Source organism: Eptatretus burgeri, chromosome 2 (genome assembly GCF_056783735.1).
Source record: "Eptatretus burgeri isolate ZD-2024b chromosome 2, Ebu_testis_v1, whole genome shotgun sequence".
NCBI lineage: Eukaryota > Metazoa > Chordata > Myxini > Myxiniformes > Myxinidae > Eptatretus > Eptatretus burgeri.
Window position 1 is genome coordinate 43,006,999 of NC_140962.1, and position 17,584 is coordinate 43,024,582.

The window sequence follows — 17,584 nt, forward strand, 5'->3', positions numbered from 1 at the left end:
GTCGTTGACCGACGGAGTGGCTCTCGTGCGGCCGTGGACCGACGGAGTGGCCCCGTGTGGTCTTAGACTGATAGAATGGCCCCCATTTAGTCCAGATTTAATGCCACTTGACTCTTTTCTTTGGAGACACCTGAAACAGTGGCTGAGACCACATACATGCATTGAAACATGAAAGAATGAAATCATCAACGAATGTGCTAAAATGGATGTGTCGTTGTTAAGAATCGTTCAAAAAAACCTGCACACAATAATTGATCTGTGTGTGGATGTCAGTGGCTCACAAGTTGAGCAATCCTTACTATAATTCACAGACGTGTGTGTGTGTGTGTGTGTGTGTGTGTGTGTGTGTGTGTGTGTGTGTGTGTGTGTGTGTGTGTGTGTGTGTGTGTGTGTGTGTCATGCTACTCCTAAAATTCTGGGCCAACTACATCCAGACTTTCTACATTGGATCAGCATGACCCTAATTAATGTATAGGGGTGTTTTTATCTTTGCCAGTGGTTTTGGGAGGGAGAGGGGACGGACGTCAATTCTCCATGTAAATGTGTATCGTGTAGCGCCACCTCCAGGTGGGGGAGGGTACTACAAGTCTCCATTGTTGACAGCACAGTGTTCCTGTCCCCAAGTTTTCCAGTGCAGTGAGGTGTTTTGAATTATAAGCAGTAGGGTTGTTTTTGCTTCATGCACGTAACCAAGGTTAACTGTCAGTTGCCTATACACCTCTCAAATAAAAGTATGCATCAGAAGAACATGTTGCATGCTTGGAACAAGATCGCCTGTTGGGAAAATCTCTGTAACTGGAAAATCCTCTTTATATATTTGCTGATTACTCCACCCTATGGCATGACATCCCCCATCCTTCAGACAGGTAGGCTGCAGCTTCGTCCCTCTCTTCAGATCTAAAAATCACAAGCTGGTCAAACACTTGGAATATGCTTTTCAATCCAAACAAATCTCACAATCTCACGATCTCTCTCTCTCTCTCCGAAAGGACCATTTGGCAAACCCTCCTCTCTACTTTCTTAACAATCCTCTTGAGGAGGTTCAGTCATTCAAACTCCTGGGTCTCTTGATCAGCCATGATTTTTCTTGGGCAAACAACATTTCAAAGTTGGCCTCCAAAGCCAGTCATGGACTGGGCATCCTCAATCGTACAAAGTCCTTCCTTGGAACACCCGAACTCCTATCCACCGACAAGGTCTTCATCCACAGCTTGACGGAGTACTGCTGTCCCCTCTGGGCTGGCTCCCCTGCGTCACATCTTGCGAAGCTTGATGCCGTGGAAACCAAGACCTTGCAGATCATTGGAATCTCCCACGATGAAGCTGAGTGCATGGGCCAATCACTTCACCATCACAGACAGGTTCGTGGTCGCTCTGTCTTCTTCCACCTCCTTTCTGGTCTTGCACCCTATGGTCTTTCCGTGCTTTGTCCCACTCACACGTTTCTACAGGGCACATGCGTTCCACAATCAACCCATTTCTGGTAAAACTACCTAAATCCGGAACCACTGCTCACCTCCACTTATTTGTTCCTCTTTTTTTTCCCACCTGCGGAATAAACTTCCACATCCTCTTCAATGTCATTCTTCCCTCCAGGTCTTCAAGACAGCTGTTCACCATCATCTCAGATCATCCCTAATCCAAAACCATGATCTTTCCTCCCCTCGTTAACTCCACCCAAATTCCTCCGATTTTCCCAGTTTCTCCTCCTTGGAGTTTCCTTCTCCATGCGTGGATGTTTTGTGTCCTGTTTTTGTCTGTTACTCCTGATCTGTTCAGTGTGCTCGCAACTTCCATGAGCCTCGACAATGTGTACAATTTTTTTTTTTTTAAACCAGAATGGTTATTCATGTTTTTTTTGTTTTTGGTGTTGCAGGCTGTTTGTTGAAACTAATATTACCACTTAGCATTGTACCTAATACTTACGGAAAGATCTCAGAAAGGACAGTCTTCACATATTTGTCATGGGAGTACAGCACCACGTTTGCAATCTGCTCAACTGATGGGGTAAAGGTCGGAAGGGAGGAGGAAATGCTTCTTGTAATGTTTCACTTACTTCTGCCTTTTATAAAATCAAGACGAAGCAAAAAGCTGATGTACCATATGTACGAATACATCTCGATGATGGAAAATGTGTTTGTTACTTGGAGCCCATGGATGTTTGTTGTGGAAGATTGTGCTGTAGGTTGGATGTTTGTTGTTGAAGGTTGTGCTGTAGGTTGGATGTTTTGTGCTGAAGGTTGTGCCAAGGGTTGGATGTTTGTTGTTGAAGGTTGTGCTGTGGGTTGGATGTTTTGTGCTGAAGGTTGTGCCAAGGGTTGGATGTTTGGTGCTGAAGGTTGTGCCGTGGGTTGGATGTTTGGTGCTGAAGGTTGTGTTGTGGGTTGGATGTTTAGTGCTGAAGGTTGTGTTGTGGGTTGGATGTTTGGTGCTGAAGGTTGTGCCAAAGGTTGGATGTTTGGTGCTGAAAGTTGTGCCGAGGGTTGGATGTTTGGTGCTGAAGGTTGTGCCGAGGGTTGGATGTTTGGTGGTGAAGGGTGTGCCGAGGGTTGGATGTTTGGTGCTGAAGGTTGTGCCGATGGTTGGATGTTTGGTGCTGAAGGTTGTGCCGAGGGTTGGATGTTTGGTGCTGAAGGTTGTGCCGAGTGTTGGATGTTTGGTGCTGAAGGTTGTGCCGAGGGTTGGGTGTTTGGTGCTGAAGGTTGTGCCGAGGGTTGGATGTTTTGTGCTGAAGGTTGTGCCGAGGGTTGGATGTTTGGTGCTGAAGGTTGTGCCGATGGTTGGATGTTTGGTGCTGAAGGTTGTGCCGAGGGTTGGATGTTTGGTGCTGAAGGTTGTGCCGAGGGTTGGATGTTTGGTGCTGAAGGTTGTGCCGAGGGTTGGATGTTTGGTGCTGAAGGTTGTGCCGAGGGTTGGATGTTTGGTGCTGAAGGTTGTGCCGAGGGTTGGATGTTTGGTGCTGAAGGTTGTGCCGAGGGTTGGATGTTTGGTGCTGAAGGTTGTGCCGAGGGTTGGATGTTTTGTGCTGAAGGTTGTGCCGAGGGTTGGATGTTTGGTGCTAAAGGTTGTGCCAAGGGTTGGATGTTTGGTGCTGAAGGTTGTGCCGAGGGTTGGATGTTTGGTGCTGAAGGTTGTGCCAAGGGTTGGATGTTTGGTGCTGAAGGTTGTGCCGAGGGTTGGATGTTTGGTGCTGAAGGTTGTGCCAAGGGTTGGATGTTTGGTGCTGAAGGTTGTGCTGTGGGTTGGATGTTTGTTGTTGAAGGTTTTGCCGAGGGTTGGATGTTTGGTGCTGAAGGTTGTGCCAAGGGTTGGATGTTTGATGCTGAAGGTTGTGCCAAGGGTTGGATGTTTGTTGTTGAAGGTTGTGTTGTGGGTTGGATGTTTTGTGCTGAAGGTTGTGCCAAGGGTTGGATGTTTGGTGCTGAAGGTTGTGCTGAGGATGAGACGTTTGTTGCTGAATGTTGTGCTTAGGGATGCATGTTGTGGCAAGCACTTTGTAGTCGAGAGTTACCTGTGATGGTGATGTTTTTCACAATCTTGTTTGTTTGGTTATCAATGTGAACATTCACAGGAATGGATTCACCATGGTAGAAAGTCTGAACAGTGAAGGAATGCAAACAACCATGAAGACAAGATGAGTTTTCAAATTATCAAAATAACACTGAATTGGTGGAAGGAAACACAAGTCATAGGGCAGCAAGAAAAAAAAGGGGGGGGGGCGGGGATCCAAACAAAGAATAAGACAAACATGACCAAACTAAAACAATGAAGTATTGATGTAGAAAGGAAAAGGATTAATTTTATTAGCTCAGGTATTTCTTCCTGTTAATTGTCCTGAAATTTCCCAGGTAGATTGATGCCTTCACTGCTTTGTTAATCTTCAAATAGATAATATCGTTGAAACAGTAAGAGGATTTGTGGTTGGCCTGTTGATCTTCCTATCTGAATACGTAGTTGATGTACCAAACGGACCCTCCGTCACGCGAAGAAAACATCTCAGAATGGCAGTTGTATTGGAAGGCGAATACACAAGTCGGCACAGCAGCACCAATCCGTGAATCGAATCGACAGGCAATTTCCAGACAAAGTTTTGGTTTTCATCAATGTGGAATTTAAAATTTAAAATTCCAGAGTTGGGAAATGGAGGAAAATTTCTTTTCAATATCAATTACTGACCCGCCAAACTCAGTTTAACCCGCTGTGACCAGCCGCCCCACATTTTATGGCATCGTCCCGTTTCATACCTTCCCGGGATGCTATTTGTCCCGTGTTCTAAATAATTTATCTCGTTTTGGTCTTGATGTCAATTACCGCGACACGGCTTTCCTGGACACACACACACACACACACACACACACACACACACACACACACACACACACACACACACACACACACACACACACACACACACACACACACACACACACACACACACACACAGTGTGTCCATAACATGCTTTGTCAGTCATCTCAGGAATATCTAGTGACTTAGAAATGCAGAGCTTATTTAAATACTTAAAACCTCATAGCCTTAGGGGACCTTGCCTCCTCCACAAGGGGAGATGCTCTTTCCACCCCATAATGGGGCCAAAGGTAGCACCCTTGATCCCTGCCTGGGTGTCCCTTATTTAAAAAAAAAATGTATTTCATGAGAGCTAGTCACACTACTTCAGCCATACATTTTAGGCAGACCTGTGAGGGAAGAGTGACATTCATCGAAAGGCTTTTATCCACCATGGTGAAGTTAGCAGCAGGTGGAGGACCAGGTGCAATTGGTGCAAACTGCACCTTCCTCACCAGTAGACACACTGAGCTCCTGCAGATTTACACAAATGGTCTATTGGTTAGTGTATCATGTCAATAAAGATATTCATTTTTTTTTTTGTGCTCATGAATGTTACTATATTATGCACTTCTATCAAAACTGAAATCACCACCCATGAAGATAGTTGCCCAGCAGGCGATGCTCAGGTCCGACATTTCGACTACCGAGTAATCTTCATCAGGTTACTCAAGGGTTGAAGAGTCAGACCTCAGCCTTGACTACTGGACAGCGACACTAGTTGGTGGCACCTTGAGTTTTGGAATTCGGATCTTCCCAACTGCAAACATTTTTTTTTTTTGCAAACTTGTATATCTATACAATAAGAAAGCCGTTTGTCTGTCTGTGTGTGCAGGCGTGCGTGCGTACGTGCGTGCGTCACCATTTTTCTCAGATGGCTGAACGGATCTTCATTAAACTTTCAGATGTTCATCTGGGAGTGTTTTATGCAAAAAAAAGTTTTTTTTAAATTGTTGAAGAAAAGTGTTTTTTGGGGATTTTTTTATTTAAAAAAAAATATATATATATTAATCGCTCTGTAGTGCCAAAGAAGCCTGGTATTGGCTTGGCGGTTGAGGTAGCTGCTTGGAGATCTTTGAGACCCGAATTGAGGCCCTTCCGACCATTGAATTAACACCAGGTGGGGTTTGCTCTGCCTGTCATTCTTCTGAGGTCGGCAAAATGAGTGCCAGCTTGCTGGTATACTGTGTCGGAGTGGCGACCCGTCCAGGATTGTGCCCAATAGCCAAGAAGACTGCTTAGGCAGCACCAACGCTCTGCACAGAGTATGGTCCCAATGGATGGATGGAATTCTGCCCGTGATGTTGGTTTCCTGGACTTTTTCCCACACAGCTTGATCCAATATGGCCCAGAGGTGTTCAATGGGATTAATCTCAAGAGACTGACTTGGCCATGGAAGTCACTTGATCCCATTTCTGTCCTGCCATTCTTTGGTCTTTTTTGCAGTGTGGCATGAAACTCTATCTTCCATGAACAGAGTGTTGCTTTTGACCACCTGACCAGTGGAGAAGACAGAGAGACGTCCATCCTCAAGGATAGGGATGTGTGTCATAGTGGTGATGTTGCCAACACACTTCACAAGCTCTGACCAACCAGTGCTCCAGATTGCTCCCCAAACCATCACTGAAAAACCACCATGTTTGACAGTTGCCATCGGATCAAAGAAAACTCTTGATTGGGAAGTCTCCAGACCCAGACGCATCCACTGTCAGAAAATTGAGCAAGTTGGAACTCATCTGAAATAATGACAGTTTGCCAAAACTCCAAGGGTCTGGAGGCCATCTCGTCAGCCCACTTCTTTCTCCTTTGAATGTTGGCTGGTCTAAGAAAGGTTTTCTCTTGACTGCTCTCCCATAGTATCTCAGTTGATGAAGGACCCACACGGCAGTTATTGAGCTAGCTTGGACCTCCTCTGCAACATCTGCTACCTTGCAACGGGGAGCTTTCTCAATGGATCGCTTGACAGCTCGAAGACACCTTTCTGAGGGCCCAGATCGACCAGAACGGGAAGCTGTGGATTCCTTGGTATCACGCAAAAGGGAGCACATCAACTCCCCTGGAGTTCTATATTGTCAGTTTTTATTGCAAATTTAAATTGTTGATAAATTTCAAAGCAATCTATTATATAACTGGTTCATTTCATTTCAGTTTATTTCTTAATGTACTGTCCACGTGAAAAAAAAAAATGGAAATTTTACAGCCACTTGCAATTCAAAATCAAGGCTTCAGATTTATGCTGATGCAAAGGGAGTGTTTGCATTCCATTGAACATGTGAATTGCATTCGGTATTCATAAAAATCTAAAACGACAGCATAAAGCAAGTGGAACACGCAAAACGATCACAAAAGGACACCAAATGCAAGTGGTCGTCACCACATTGTGCAGCACTTTGTTTTCCTTCTTGTGAATTCTTTGCATGTTTTATTCAAACGCAAATTGTTGAGTTCATGAATATGTTTGCCACATTGTACTGAACTGTATTAAATATTCAGGTCAGGTCAGGTATGGGAGCATGCTGGGGGCGCTGTTGCTCAAGCAGATGGTGGCAAACCCTGTCAATAATTATCTGAGCAAAGACCTTGCCCGGCACTTAAAGCAGCGTCACCCCGCGGTAGTTGTTGTGGTGCCGGCAATCACCCTTCCCTTTCCAGAGAGGGACAACAAGGCCCCTCTTCCAGTCAGTTGGGATGATGCCTGTGTTCCAGGCAGAGCACAGAACTGCATGCAACGACATGAGTACAGCATTTCCACCAGCGTTGAGAAGTTCAGCATGGATGCCACAGATCCCAGGAACTTTACCCCCATTTCAAGCAGTTCACCACAGCCTGTTTCAACAAACAAAGGTGGATCACTGTTAATTGGAGAGTCAGCAATAGGGATAGTAACACCCCTGACAGCCAACTCAGGAGCTGGTGGATGAGCCGCTCAAAGTAACTGGCACAGCGGGCCGTCACGTTGGACTCCTCTGTCAAGAGCCCACCACCCTCCGCTCTAACTGTAGTACACTGAGGGCATGGGCTTGGCGTAACGCAATGCGTGAATTCCCTTGGAGCAAGATGAGAATCACTTGACCACAGGTGATGTTATACCCCCTCACAGATTCCTCGCACACAGAACTCCTTGTTCACCCTCAGCGTACGTACAGTTTTACACCTCAACTCCCTGAACAGCTCAGCTCTGACATTTAGCCTGGTCCTGCGACTCTGGTCAGTGGTATCCAGTGTCCCTTGAGACAAAATTCTTCTTTACCCTACGGTGAGCTCCAAGACATCCACCGGCAACATCAAGGATGGTGGTCTTGAAGGCGCTCCACAACTCTTCGTGATTCCCCAAAGCACTCAGACCCCCCAAATCCTCACTTCTCCTGTTCATAAACTCCACAGCTACCCTCTCATCCTTGAGCTTGCCAACATCCAGCTGAGGCTGGGATGGTACCATTCTCCCAGATTTAAGCTGAAACTTCAGTTGCTTCAACCAGCCTGTGGTCAGTATTGAGGAACTGAGCACTCCGGTGGACCCTGCAGTTCTGGATCATCCTCCAGCGACCGTCAACGACGACATGGTCAATCTCCTTTGTCAAACCACCAACATTGGAATACCAAGTCCAGCGATGAGCTTGTGGGCGCTGAAACCATGAACCAGCCACCCCAAGTCCGTGACTGATTGCAGTGTCAAGGAACTTCATGCTCTTCTGGTTCACAGTTCCAGACCCATCAGTTCCAGTCGATGCATTGAAATCCCCCAAGATGAGAACAGCATCTCACCCGGGTTACTGATCAACCACAGACTCCAGCGTGACATAGAATGCGTCTTTCACAGTGAGATCACTTCCTCAGTCGAGCATCTACAAAGACCAGGGAAACAACACCCCAGGAGTGATGAATCCTTTGTCTTATAATACGCTCATTGACCGGTGTTACCTCAATTACCATTGGAATCAGCTTATTGGTCACAGCTACAGAAAGTTCTTGGGCATGGCAACCATCAGAACAACCTGACCATCAGGTGGTGTAACCACACGCCACGATCTTACCGCAATCCGGTCTCTGAACCTCAGATTGTGCTACAATACCGATGTCCAAACGCTTGAGCTCAGATGATAACAGAGACAGGTGATCATCCTCTCTTCGGGATAGGACATTTCAGGCACCCACCGAACACCGTTGGGCACTAGATATGAATGGCCGTTGGCTCACAAGGAGCTCCTCCACCCTTTGACAGGTTTTGGTTTTAATCCTGCTGGGTGTCCATGTCATACACCCTTCTCACCATGAAACCTGGTGGGGGAGACGATTTCGTCGCCAACAACCCGACCATGAAACAGGTTAGTACAGGTTTACATGGTACCTGTAGCAAGCCACAGATCTAATTATTCATGCAAAGGTGTGACAGTGAGCCTGGACTGTAAGAGGTGGTTTGTGACAGCACACGTGTGAAAAGGCAATGTGTGCGGTTGGTCAGTGTGAAAGGAGTGCACTTTCAATGATTCCATCACGACACTTTCAAGGCATAATAATGTCATGGCCTATCTGCAGAATATGATTGATCAATAGACACAATAGTGTCATTGCGGTGAAGTTATTCATCGCGGCATCGCGATGGCGAAGATGTTATCAAAGTGAACCTGAAACATTGGCAAAAATTTTACCTTTGTTTTCACTGAATTTTGAGAGCTCACTCTCATCTTCAAAGTATAATGAGATAGGGGGGTTAGATATTGTGAGCGATCCGATGAATCCATATTGGATGTACTACGTTGAAAAATAAAATTTCACTTTTAAAGAATTGGTTTCAGGTATTTGTTGTACGAGATAGGAACACACTTTTGTCTTGTCTGGATTCTTTTCTCTGAATCCATATGTGGATAAACGAGCCGGGAATGAAAACCATTTTTTTAAGCAACAGCTTGGACTGGTTATTTATCAGTTGTTACATGGAATGGTAACTCAAATTTAATGCCTGCAACGTCAGCCAATGTTTCGCTCATTTGCAACTTTGGGAGTGAGATGCTGTTGACTCACCCGGCGCTGGTGATTGTCCTGAGAGCAACGTAATAAATAATTGACATTCCCAGTGATGATTACTGATTGGCAGATTTTTCTACAAAAGAGAGGTTTCCACGGAGCCAACTGGAAGATGTCGAGTGACAACGAAGAAGACAGAGCCACAGCAGGCTACAGAATGGAGTTAGTATGTTCAGGTCAGGAGGTTTGATCAGGGTGATTTTGGCAGAGTGAACAAGTTGTCATCAGATCTGGGTGCTGGGCCCATGAGATACAAAGGATGACACTCAGGTTAAAGAAAATGTCATGAGTTTAACTTTGGCTGTGTCGCAGCTCAAGAGGACACCGCAGACAGCCGTCCATGTGCCATGGCAAGGAGTGGGGTCTTGACTGAATTTCATTCATAACACTTCATGTCCCTCATGTCGGTGCCATGAGGATGTTGGAAATGAAGTAACATTCTGCCAACTTCGTCAAAGTTTAATAAATAAGCAATATTTGAATGGAGTGGCAAATGTTCATTTTTGTGTCTGGTTATCAACGTCTCATGTTCTACATTTATGTCTCTGCACAGAGGTGGAGAGAAATGGTAAATATTTTTTATGATTCTTTATCCATTGAAGTGAAGGATTAAAGATATATTTGTGGTTAACAATTGCCAAACTATTGTAAATGTACTTCACTTGCTTGGGGCATCAGAGCTCTTTCCACGTGCCTCGACTCTACATAATATATATATATATATATATATATATATATATATATATATATATATATATATATATATATATATATATATATATATATATATATATATATATATATATATATATATTGGATGCAGTAATTAAACAAAATAATTTGTCTGGAAATGTGCATTCTCTGTTCTTTTCACACATGTCCACGGTTATTGGTTGAACTTAGTTCAAGTACATTTTTGGTGACAATTGGAAGAACATCGTTCCGTTTTTCCTTGCGATTTGAGTCACAGCGATGTCATTCGGACCATCAGGCACATGGCGGAACGAAATCTTTCAGGATAGTGAATAGGACATGTTTTTTTTTTTTTTTTAATACAATGTCGAGGCTCGTATGAGAGCGAACATACAGAAGGTACAACGAGGGGAGCAGGGGACAAGAGGGGCGGGAGAGGGAAGGACATAACAGTGGGGAACAGAGACATGAGGAGATCTGTGGAAGGGAGAGGGATGGGGAGGCAGTACACAGGGAAGACAATATGGACACCACAGGGACTTTCAGGAAGGAAAGCAAGGACTTTGAAGGAGGTGGGTTTGGGTTGGATTAACGGGGTAGAAAAGATTGTGGTTTTGGATAGGGGAAGATAAGAGATGGTGGTGAATGACTGTTTTGAAGGCCTGGAGGGAAGAATGGGATTGAAGAGAGTGTGGGAGTTTATTTCAAAGGTGGGAAAAAGAGGAATGAAAGAGTGAAGGTGAGCAGTGATTCTTGATTTTCGTAGTTTTACCAGAAGGGGGTTGCTGGTGGACCTTGAGTGCCCTGCGGAAATATGGGGGGGGGCATATCGCAGACACAGTGGGGTGGAGGCCAGAGAGGAGATGGTAGAAGACAGAAAAACCACCTCCCTGGCTGCGGTGAGAGAGTGAGAGACCCAAAGACTCAGCCTCATCACTGGAGATACCAGTGATTCTCCTCAATGCCTTGGTTTTCACAGTGTTAAGCCGAGAAAGGTGAGAGGCGGGAGCACCAGCCCAGAGGGGAGAGCAGTACTCCATCAGGCTGCGGACGAAATCTTTGTAAGTGGTCAGGAGCTCATGTTTGCCAAGGAAGGACTTTGCACGATGGAGGATTCCCAGTCGGCGACTGGTTATCAAGGCCAGCTTGGAATTGTGGCTTTCCCAGGAAAGATCATGGCAGATAGTGAGACCCAGAAGCTTAAATGAAAGGACTTCTTCCAGAGGATTGTTGGGAAAGTACATGGGGAGGTTTTCCAGACATTCCTTTTAGAGATATAGTGAGTGTGAGATTTGTCCGGATTGAAAGACATGTTTCAAGTGTTGAACCAGCTTGTGATTTTATCCAGATCTGCAGAGAGTGAAGAGGCTGCTGCTTGCTGATCTGTGGAATGACAGATGGTACGGCAGAGGGTGGATTCATCAGCCATGAGGTAAAGAGGGTTTTCCAGAGAGTCGGAGAGATCATTGATAAAAACCACAAAAAGAACAGGGCCCAGAACGCTCCCTTGAGGAACTCCAGCCTGGACAGGAAGAGGGGATGAAAGAACTCCATTTTGGGTCACACGTTTGCTGCGACAGGAGAGGAAGTCTGCTCGCCATGAGTGGAGATTGCCTTGCATAGCAAAGGAAGAGTTTGGTGAGCAGGGCAGGGTGCCAGACCACATCGAAGACACGCAAAAATGACTTGGGATATGGCTCTGGTTTCATGTCTGGCATTGAGGACCTCCATCCATTGTTGGGAAAGCAGAAGCAGCACACCCAGGATAGAGTGACCTGGTCTGAATCCAAATTGATGATTAGAAATCAAGCCATTAGAGAAGAGGAAGGATTTAATATCTGAAGCGATGATGGATTCCATAACCTTGCTGATGATTGAGAGAAGGCTGATTGGTCTGTAGTTGCAGGGATCTGTTTTTGCACCTTTTTATGCAGGACGGTAATGTTTTCTGATTTCCAACCAGATGGCAGATGACCTTGAGCAAATGAGAGGGTGAATAGAACAGAGAGAAGGTGAGCAAGAGCAGCAGAGCAGGTTTTTAGGACATGTCGGCTGATACCGTCTGGACTGGTTGTAAAATCTGAGTCGAGGTTTGGCAGCAAGTTCTCCACCTTGTCAGGAGAAAAGGACACAGAGTCCATCTGAGACCATGCTGAGACCTAGCTTGAGATGGTATTGCAAACTTGATCGATACTTCACCTGAATCTCCCTCTCTTCCTCTCTCCACATCATTGATAGTGGTGAGTCTCATTGATTTACTTTTGAAACCTCATAGCCATGTTGAAATTCTGTCGAATTTTCTTTTTATGGATATCCTACTCTCTAAAATAAGGCAATTGTGTGTGTGTGTGTGTGTGTGTGTGTGTGTGTGTGTGTGTGTGTGTGTGTGTGTGTGTGTGTGTGTGTGTGTACATACATATATATATATATATATATATATATATATATATTTAATATTTATGGAATAAAAAACGGTTCAGCCAATATCCACCAAATCTTATAAACCAGAGTCAGGTCATGGGCACAAAAATAATGGTCATGGGCACAAAAATAATGGTCATGGGCACAAACAACCAAGCAAGCAGCACAAGTCGACAAATATTGGAAACAGAAGGAATGTGGAATATTCATTCCAATGGGAATGTAGAAATTCATTCAAAAGATATGAAGACATGTAACAACTCAAACAATATCAATAACAGTAGGCAGAAGAGGTCAATGAGTAAAGATTTAAGACTGCAGTGAATTGGAGGTTCACATCATTATTGCCCGACAGGAAATGATCGATGTGGAATGCTTGATCCTCTTACTTTTTACGCATGTCATCTTGCAAACTTTTTGCACAGAAAGCAGTCACTTCAAAATCCACGCAGCACATCTGGGAGATGGGAATTGCATCATGCATTTTTGATATCCAAAGAGGGCATAACTGTGAAAAATGTATGAAATGCCCTGAAACTCGAACTTGTTCTGTAAGTTGTCGTAATAAAGACATGCGCCAAGTTTCAGTTGAATATGTTAAAAGGTATGGGGGAAAAGGTCTGAAAAACCACAGGTGGGACGGACAGACGCAGAGCAAACCTCTGGTCCCCTCCAGCAAAACTGGGAGGGGACTAATAACACATCATATTAATAACAATGGTAATTCATTGTCGTCATAAAGGTGATCAATGTTTTTTGCAATTAACTGCTTGCTCAATTGTATTAGCATTGTGAGATTCAAATCATTCAGAGATTATTTGTGTCTCACCTTGTCCTCGTCATTGGGTCCAGGCTGGAGCATCACAGAGCATGGCAGGTTTGGTGGCATCTGGTTAGTAAGAAGTGAACAGGATGGGTGAAAGATAACAAGTTAAGGGGTTCATCAAACATTTGGATCATACCAAAGTTGGTTTGGGAGAGAGTTTCAAAAGTAAAAGTCGTTGAGAGTGAGAGTAGCAGAAGTATATATTTTAATGCAGATTTAAAGCTCAAAGGGGGAAAAAATATATGCTCCAAGTTGACCATGGGCCGAGCTCCCATTTTGTTTAGTTTCATGATCCACCTCTTGTATCTACCTGAATTTATAATATTGTTGCGAATTCGCGCCCGCCGACGTGCGATCGGCCACGTGACTCGAATCGTGGCACGTCGCCCACCGGACGGACAATTCAGTCGTGACCCTTCGGGAACGATCGCCCGGAGCCAGTCACGGGTGGGCCTTTCGGCCTCACCACAATCGTGCCAATCGGCCACCCGCGTAGTATAGGGTTGTTCGCCAAACTCGACCTACCTAAGTACCCACGCGGATGGTAAACCGGGCGATCATATCTCGCCGCAGGTCGACTCCGGACACGAGCCGCTTGGGGGGCCCGTTCCGTACTATCGGGATAACTGAGCGGTGTTATCGTCGGCCTCGACGGTTCCGATTAATTACCGGGCGTATTAAGCGCACTCCGAACCCTTTACGTGGAGCAAGATGGAGATTCAAACGAAGGAAAGGATGCAGCAAAATGGGGAACAATTCAACATAATGCACATTTATTACCCAGCCCACGAAAAGCACATATATCAATATAAAACAAAAACAACAATGCAGAGCTACGACCGAATACGCGAACACACGGCAACACTTACACAGTTCTACTTTACAAGACACGGCACCACAAGATCCATACAAAAACCCCGAAAAGAAATGGTGACTTCCCTTTGGGCCGTCGAGTCCCTCTCCTACGTCCGTCGACGTGGTTGCGCCTGGCCGCGACTCCGTGCCCTGGCGTGGTAGTCGAGTCCTCTCCGGCATGCCTCGCACCGACACGTGTTGGCCGCTCAACGCCACGGACGGAGTTTCCAGCGCTATCCCAGCGCGGATAGAAGGGGGGGGGGTACGTTGTTGCTCGAGGTCGCGGTGTGGGGAATGGCAGACGCTCCATCCCGCCAGCGGGGTCTCGGGACCGCCCCACAGAAGACCAGGCCAGCGGCCACCAGGAAGAGAAGAGGACGAGCGAGCCGGAAGACAGGAAGAGAGCAAGAGCAACAACAGCGCTCCTTCCGTGTCCGACTTTTTATCCCCCGGGGCTCCGCCCTTCACTCCGCCCCCGTTTTCGGCCCCAACCTCCTTCGAGAGGATTTTCGAAGAGGGGCGTTCCCTCACTCCGACCGCCTCACGCTGGTCATCCACCAATAGGCGGCGAGCTGCCCTTCCTCCTTCCTTCACACGAAGCGTGGGGAAAAATGGCGGGAAAAACAGGCGGGAAAAATCCACGCGCCACCGTTGTGCCTTCTTCTTTCCCTCCCTGCGTTCTCGACGGTTTCCAACGCGGAAACCGTCGTAGTGTGGACCGTGGAGGATGGCGTTCATTAGCGGGGGTAGTGGCGAAGATGGTGGTGGTTGTTGTGAGGGTGGCGGTTGACATGGTTGGTTCAAAATAAAGATAGAACAGAAAAACGGCTATCTCAAAGCGTCGCAGCCCGAATGAATCACATAAATTCCCTCTAAACAACGGGTTTGGGGCTAACTACACATGTACTTAGAGTTATCTCACCTCCGGGACCTGAATGGTGGTTTGCGAATTTCCACAGCTGCAACAATATGTTGTGTGAAAATATTATAGAAATCATATCTGAAACTCGTCAAGCACAAAACTTGCATATTTTTTCAAAATATGGAAAAAACACCCAAAATTGTGATAATTTTCTTATAAACATCATCCAATCACAGCGCTTTTGACATTCAGTACCACACTCATCAACCAATCACACGCTTCGTTTCAGGCAAGTTGTAAACTCACTAGCTGTCATGGCTGCGTACATGTCATCTGATGCGCTATTGCTGCCGAAGATTCTGAAGGCAGTTCTTCGGGGTTCTGTTTTATGCATGTTTATGCATGATGTGGAAGGAAGCCCCGAACGTAAGGTCGCTGTCAAGGCGCTACTAGTACATTACAGCCAGCACAGGCTCGGTGTGGGGATTACAGCTGCTGGAGCCGCCGATGCCGCGCCCGGTGATGATCATGATGAATGTGACTGATCTGGAAGGTAGGATCTCCTCTCTCCCGTTAACTAATTTTTGATAGAATGTTCAAAATCAATACCCAGTGATAACTATACTATAGAATCTAACTGTCATGAATCCGAGTGGATGTTCTGCTCTAAATTCTGCTGTCACTTATATTTATCCTCTTCCTAGTAATCTACACTCTTGCTCATTTCCCATCCTAACTACTTAATAAAATATAGTGATGAGTGTATATCATTGCTTGAATGTTATGTTTTTCAATCTATGGAAAGAAGTAACAACTCCTTTACACATTCTTTCTTCTGTCTTATCCGGAGGCAGCACTGTACTCCAGGGTATCATGCCGAGTGCTGTCGCCACTTTTGTAACATTACCACAATCAATCGAGCAATAGCCAGATGCAGAAGTGAGTTCACATCGCTTCTGGTGCTGTGGCATCCAAGGAGGTATCTGCAGATTACATCAATGTGTGGGAGAAGGGAGATGCGGTATTCATCTCATACTGCAAGGAACGTCTTCAGGGCAGTGAAGATATGTTCAAACCACTGAAGAAAGAGAAGACCAAGACCTTCCAGTCAATGACCAAGTCAACTCAATCTGAAGTGAAAGTCAAGCAAGTGACATTAATGGCTGATAGAAATCTGTTCCAGCGACTTGTGATTATTGGTAATGTCCGAAAGTTAGATATTGGTCACGTGCCAACATACAACTTAGGCCCACTACCGCTCTCCCTTGCACATCCAGATGGGTCAGTAAACAGAACAGCAAAGTCTTCCTTGCTTCACGTCATTGAATCGCAAGTACAGCCATTTCCAGAAGTCAGCAGAATGCTTGGAAGCATCTGGATTATCGATGTCATGGCTATGGTGCAAGAACTATCCCCAAGAAGTATCCCTTCAACATTTAGCAAGCTTGCGGATTACCTTCTGAAGCAACTTGTTGAGTTGGCCCTCAGTGTTCCGAGTATTGTTGTCCACTTTGCAGTTGATACTTACAGGAAACACAGCATCAAGAACGCTGAGAGGGGAAGACGTTCAGTGGGTGGCAGCTTGTGAACAAAAATCTACAGTGCAGATCAGCAGGTACCTCACCAATGGAAGAAGTTTCTGGCACGTGGCGAGAACAAAGCAGAGCTGATCAGGTTTTTTTTTTCCCCAGACTTAGAGGAAGAAACCAGCTGAATGTCTGAAGAAAGTCAAGGTGTTCGTTGCTCATGATGGGGAGAGTGCCATGAGTTTACAGACGAGAATGAGCAAATGATTCTTCGCTCTGTGCCAGAACTTGAGTGTAACCATGAAGAAGCAGATACTCGTCTTTTCCTTCACTGCCAGTACGCTGCCAGACATCAGCCATTAAGTTCAATAGATAGGGCCCCACACCCAGTCCTAATCAAAAGTCCTGACACAGACGTCTTTGTGATTGGAATCACCATGGCTGAGCATATTGGAGCAGAGGTATTGTACCACACTGGAAGAGGTAACTATCGGAGGACCCTGAGTCTATCAAAGACGAGCTCAAATCTGGGACCAGATGTCAGCAAAGCCTTGCTATCACTACACTGTTTCACAGGTTGATTCGGTCAGCTCTTTTCATGTAAAGTCCAAACCCAAAGCCTTCAAGTTGTTTGCAAGTGAAACTGCTTGCCATGCTGTCTTTCAAGAGTTGGGGAGTTCATTTACAGTCAGTGATGAATTGGTGAAAGGTGCAGAGAAATTTGTTTGTAAAATGTATAGGCAGGACTATAAGAAAGTCAATGAAGCCAGATACAATGTGTTCCTTATGTTGACCAAATCAGAGGCACGTCTTCCACCCCATGCGGTATTGAAACACTCTCTGAGGTTCAGAGACCTGATAGTGGTGAGATCATGGCAGGTAACATCCAATGATAAGTGAGGTAACACCGGTCAACGAGTGTATTATGAGACTAAGGATTTGTCACTCCTAGGGTGTAATTTCCCTGGTCTCTGTTTATGCTCCGACTGAGGCGAGTGACCTCACCGTGAAGGACGCATTAGATGTCACAC

At 45.6% G+C, this 17,584-nt stretch overlaps 2 protein-coding genes and 1 long non-coding RNA gene across 3 annotated transcripts in view; 1 reads left to right on the forward strand and 2 right to left on the reverse strand.

The window, feature by feature from the left end:
* Positions 1–2,002, reverse strand: part of LOC147031917 (beta-arrestin-1-like) — a 54,214-nt gene extending 52,212 nt beyond the window's left edge. Inside the window, exon 1 of the transcript XR_015054944.1 lies at positions 1,927–2,002. The gene's annotated coding sequence lies outside the window, so the exon portion shown is untranslated. The remainder of the gene's footprint in view (positions 1–1,926) is intronic.
* Positions 1–17,584, forward strand: part of LOC147031918 (uncharacterized) — a 95,609-nt gene that overhangs the window by 32,837 nt on the left and 45,188 nt on the right. The gene's annotated exons all lie outside the window — the stretch shown is intronic.
* The window catches only part of LOC147031919 (beta-arrestin-1-like), a 30,664-nt gene continuing 17,742 nt past the window's right edge, over positions 4,663–17,584 (reverse strand). The window contains exons 5-7 of the mRNA XM_085859894.1: positions 13,314–13,373; positions 12,874–12,941; positions 4,663–4,819 (exon numbers count right to left, since the gene is read on the reverse strand). Of these exons, the coding sequence (XP_085716020.1) occupies positions 4,663–4,819; positions 12,874–12,941; positions 13,314–13,373 (285 nt within the window). The remainder of the gene's footprint in view (positions 4,820–12,873; positions 12,942–13,313; positions 13,374–17,584) is intronic.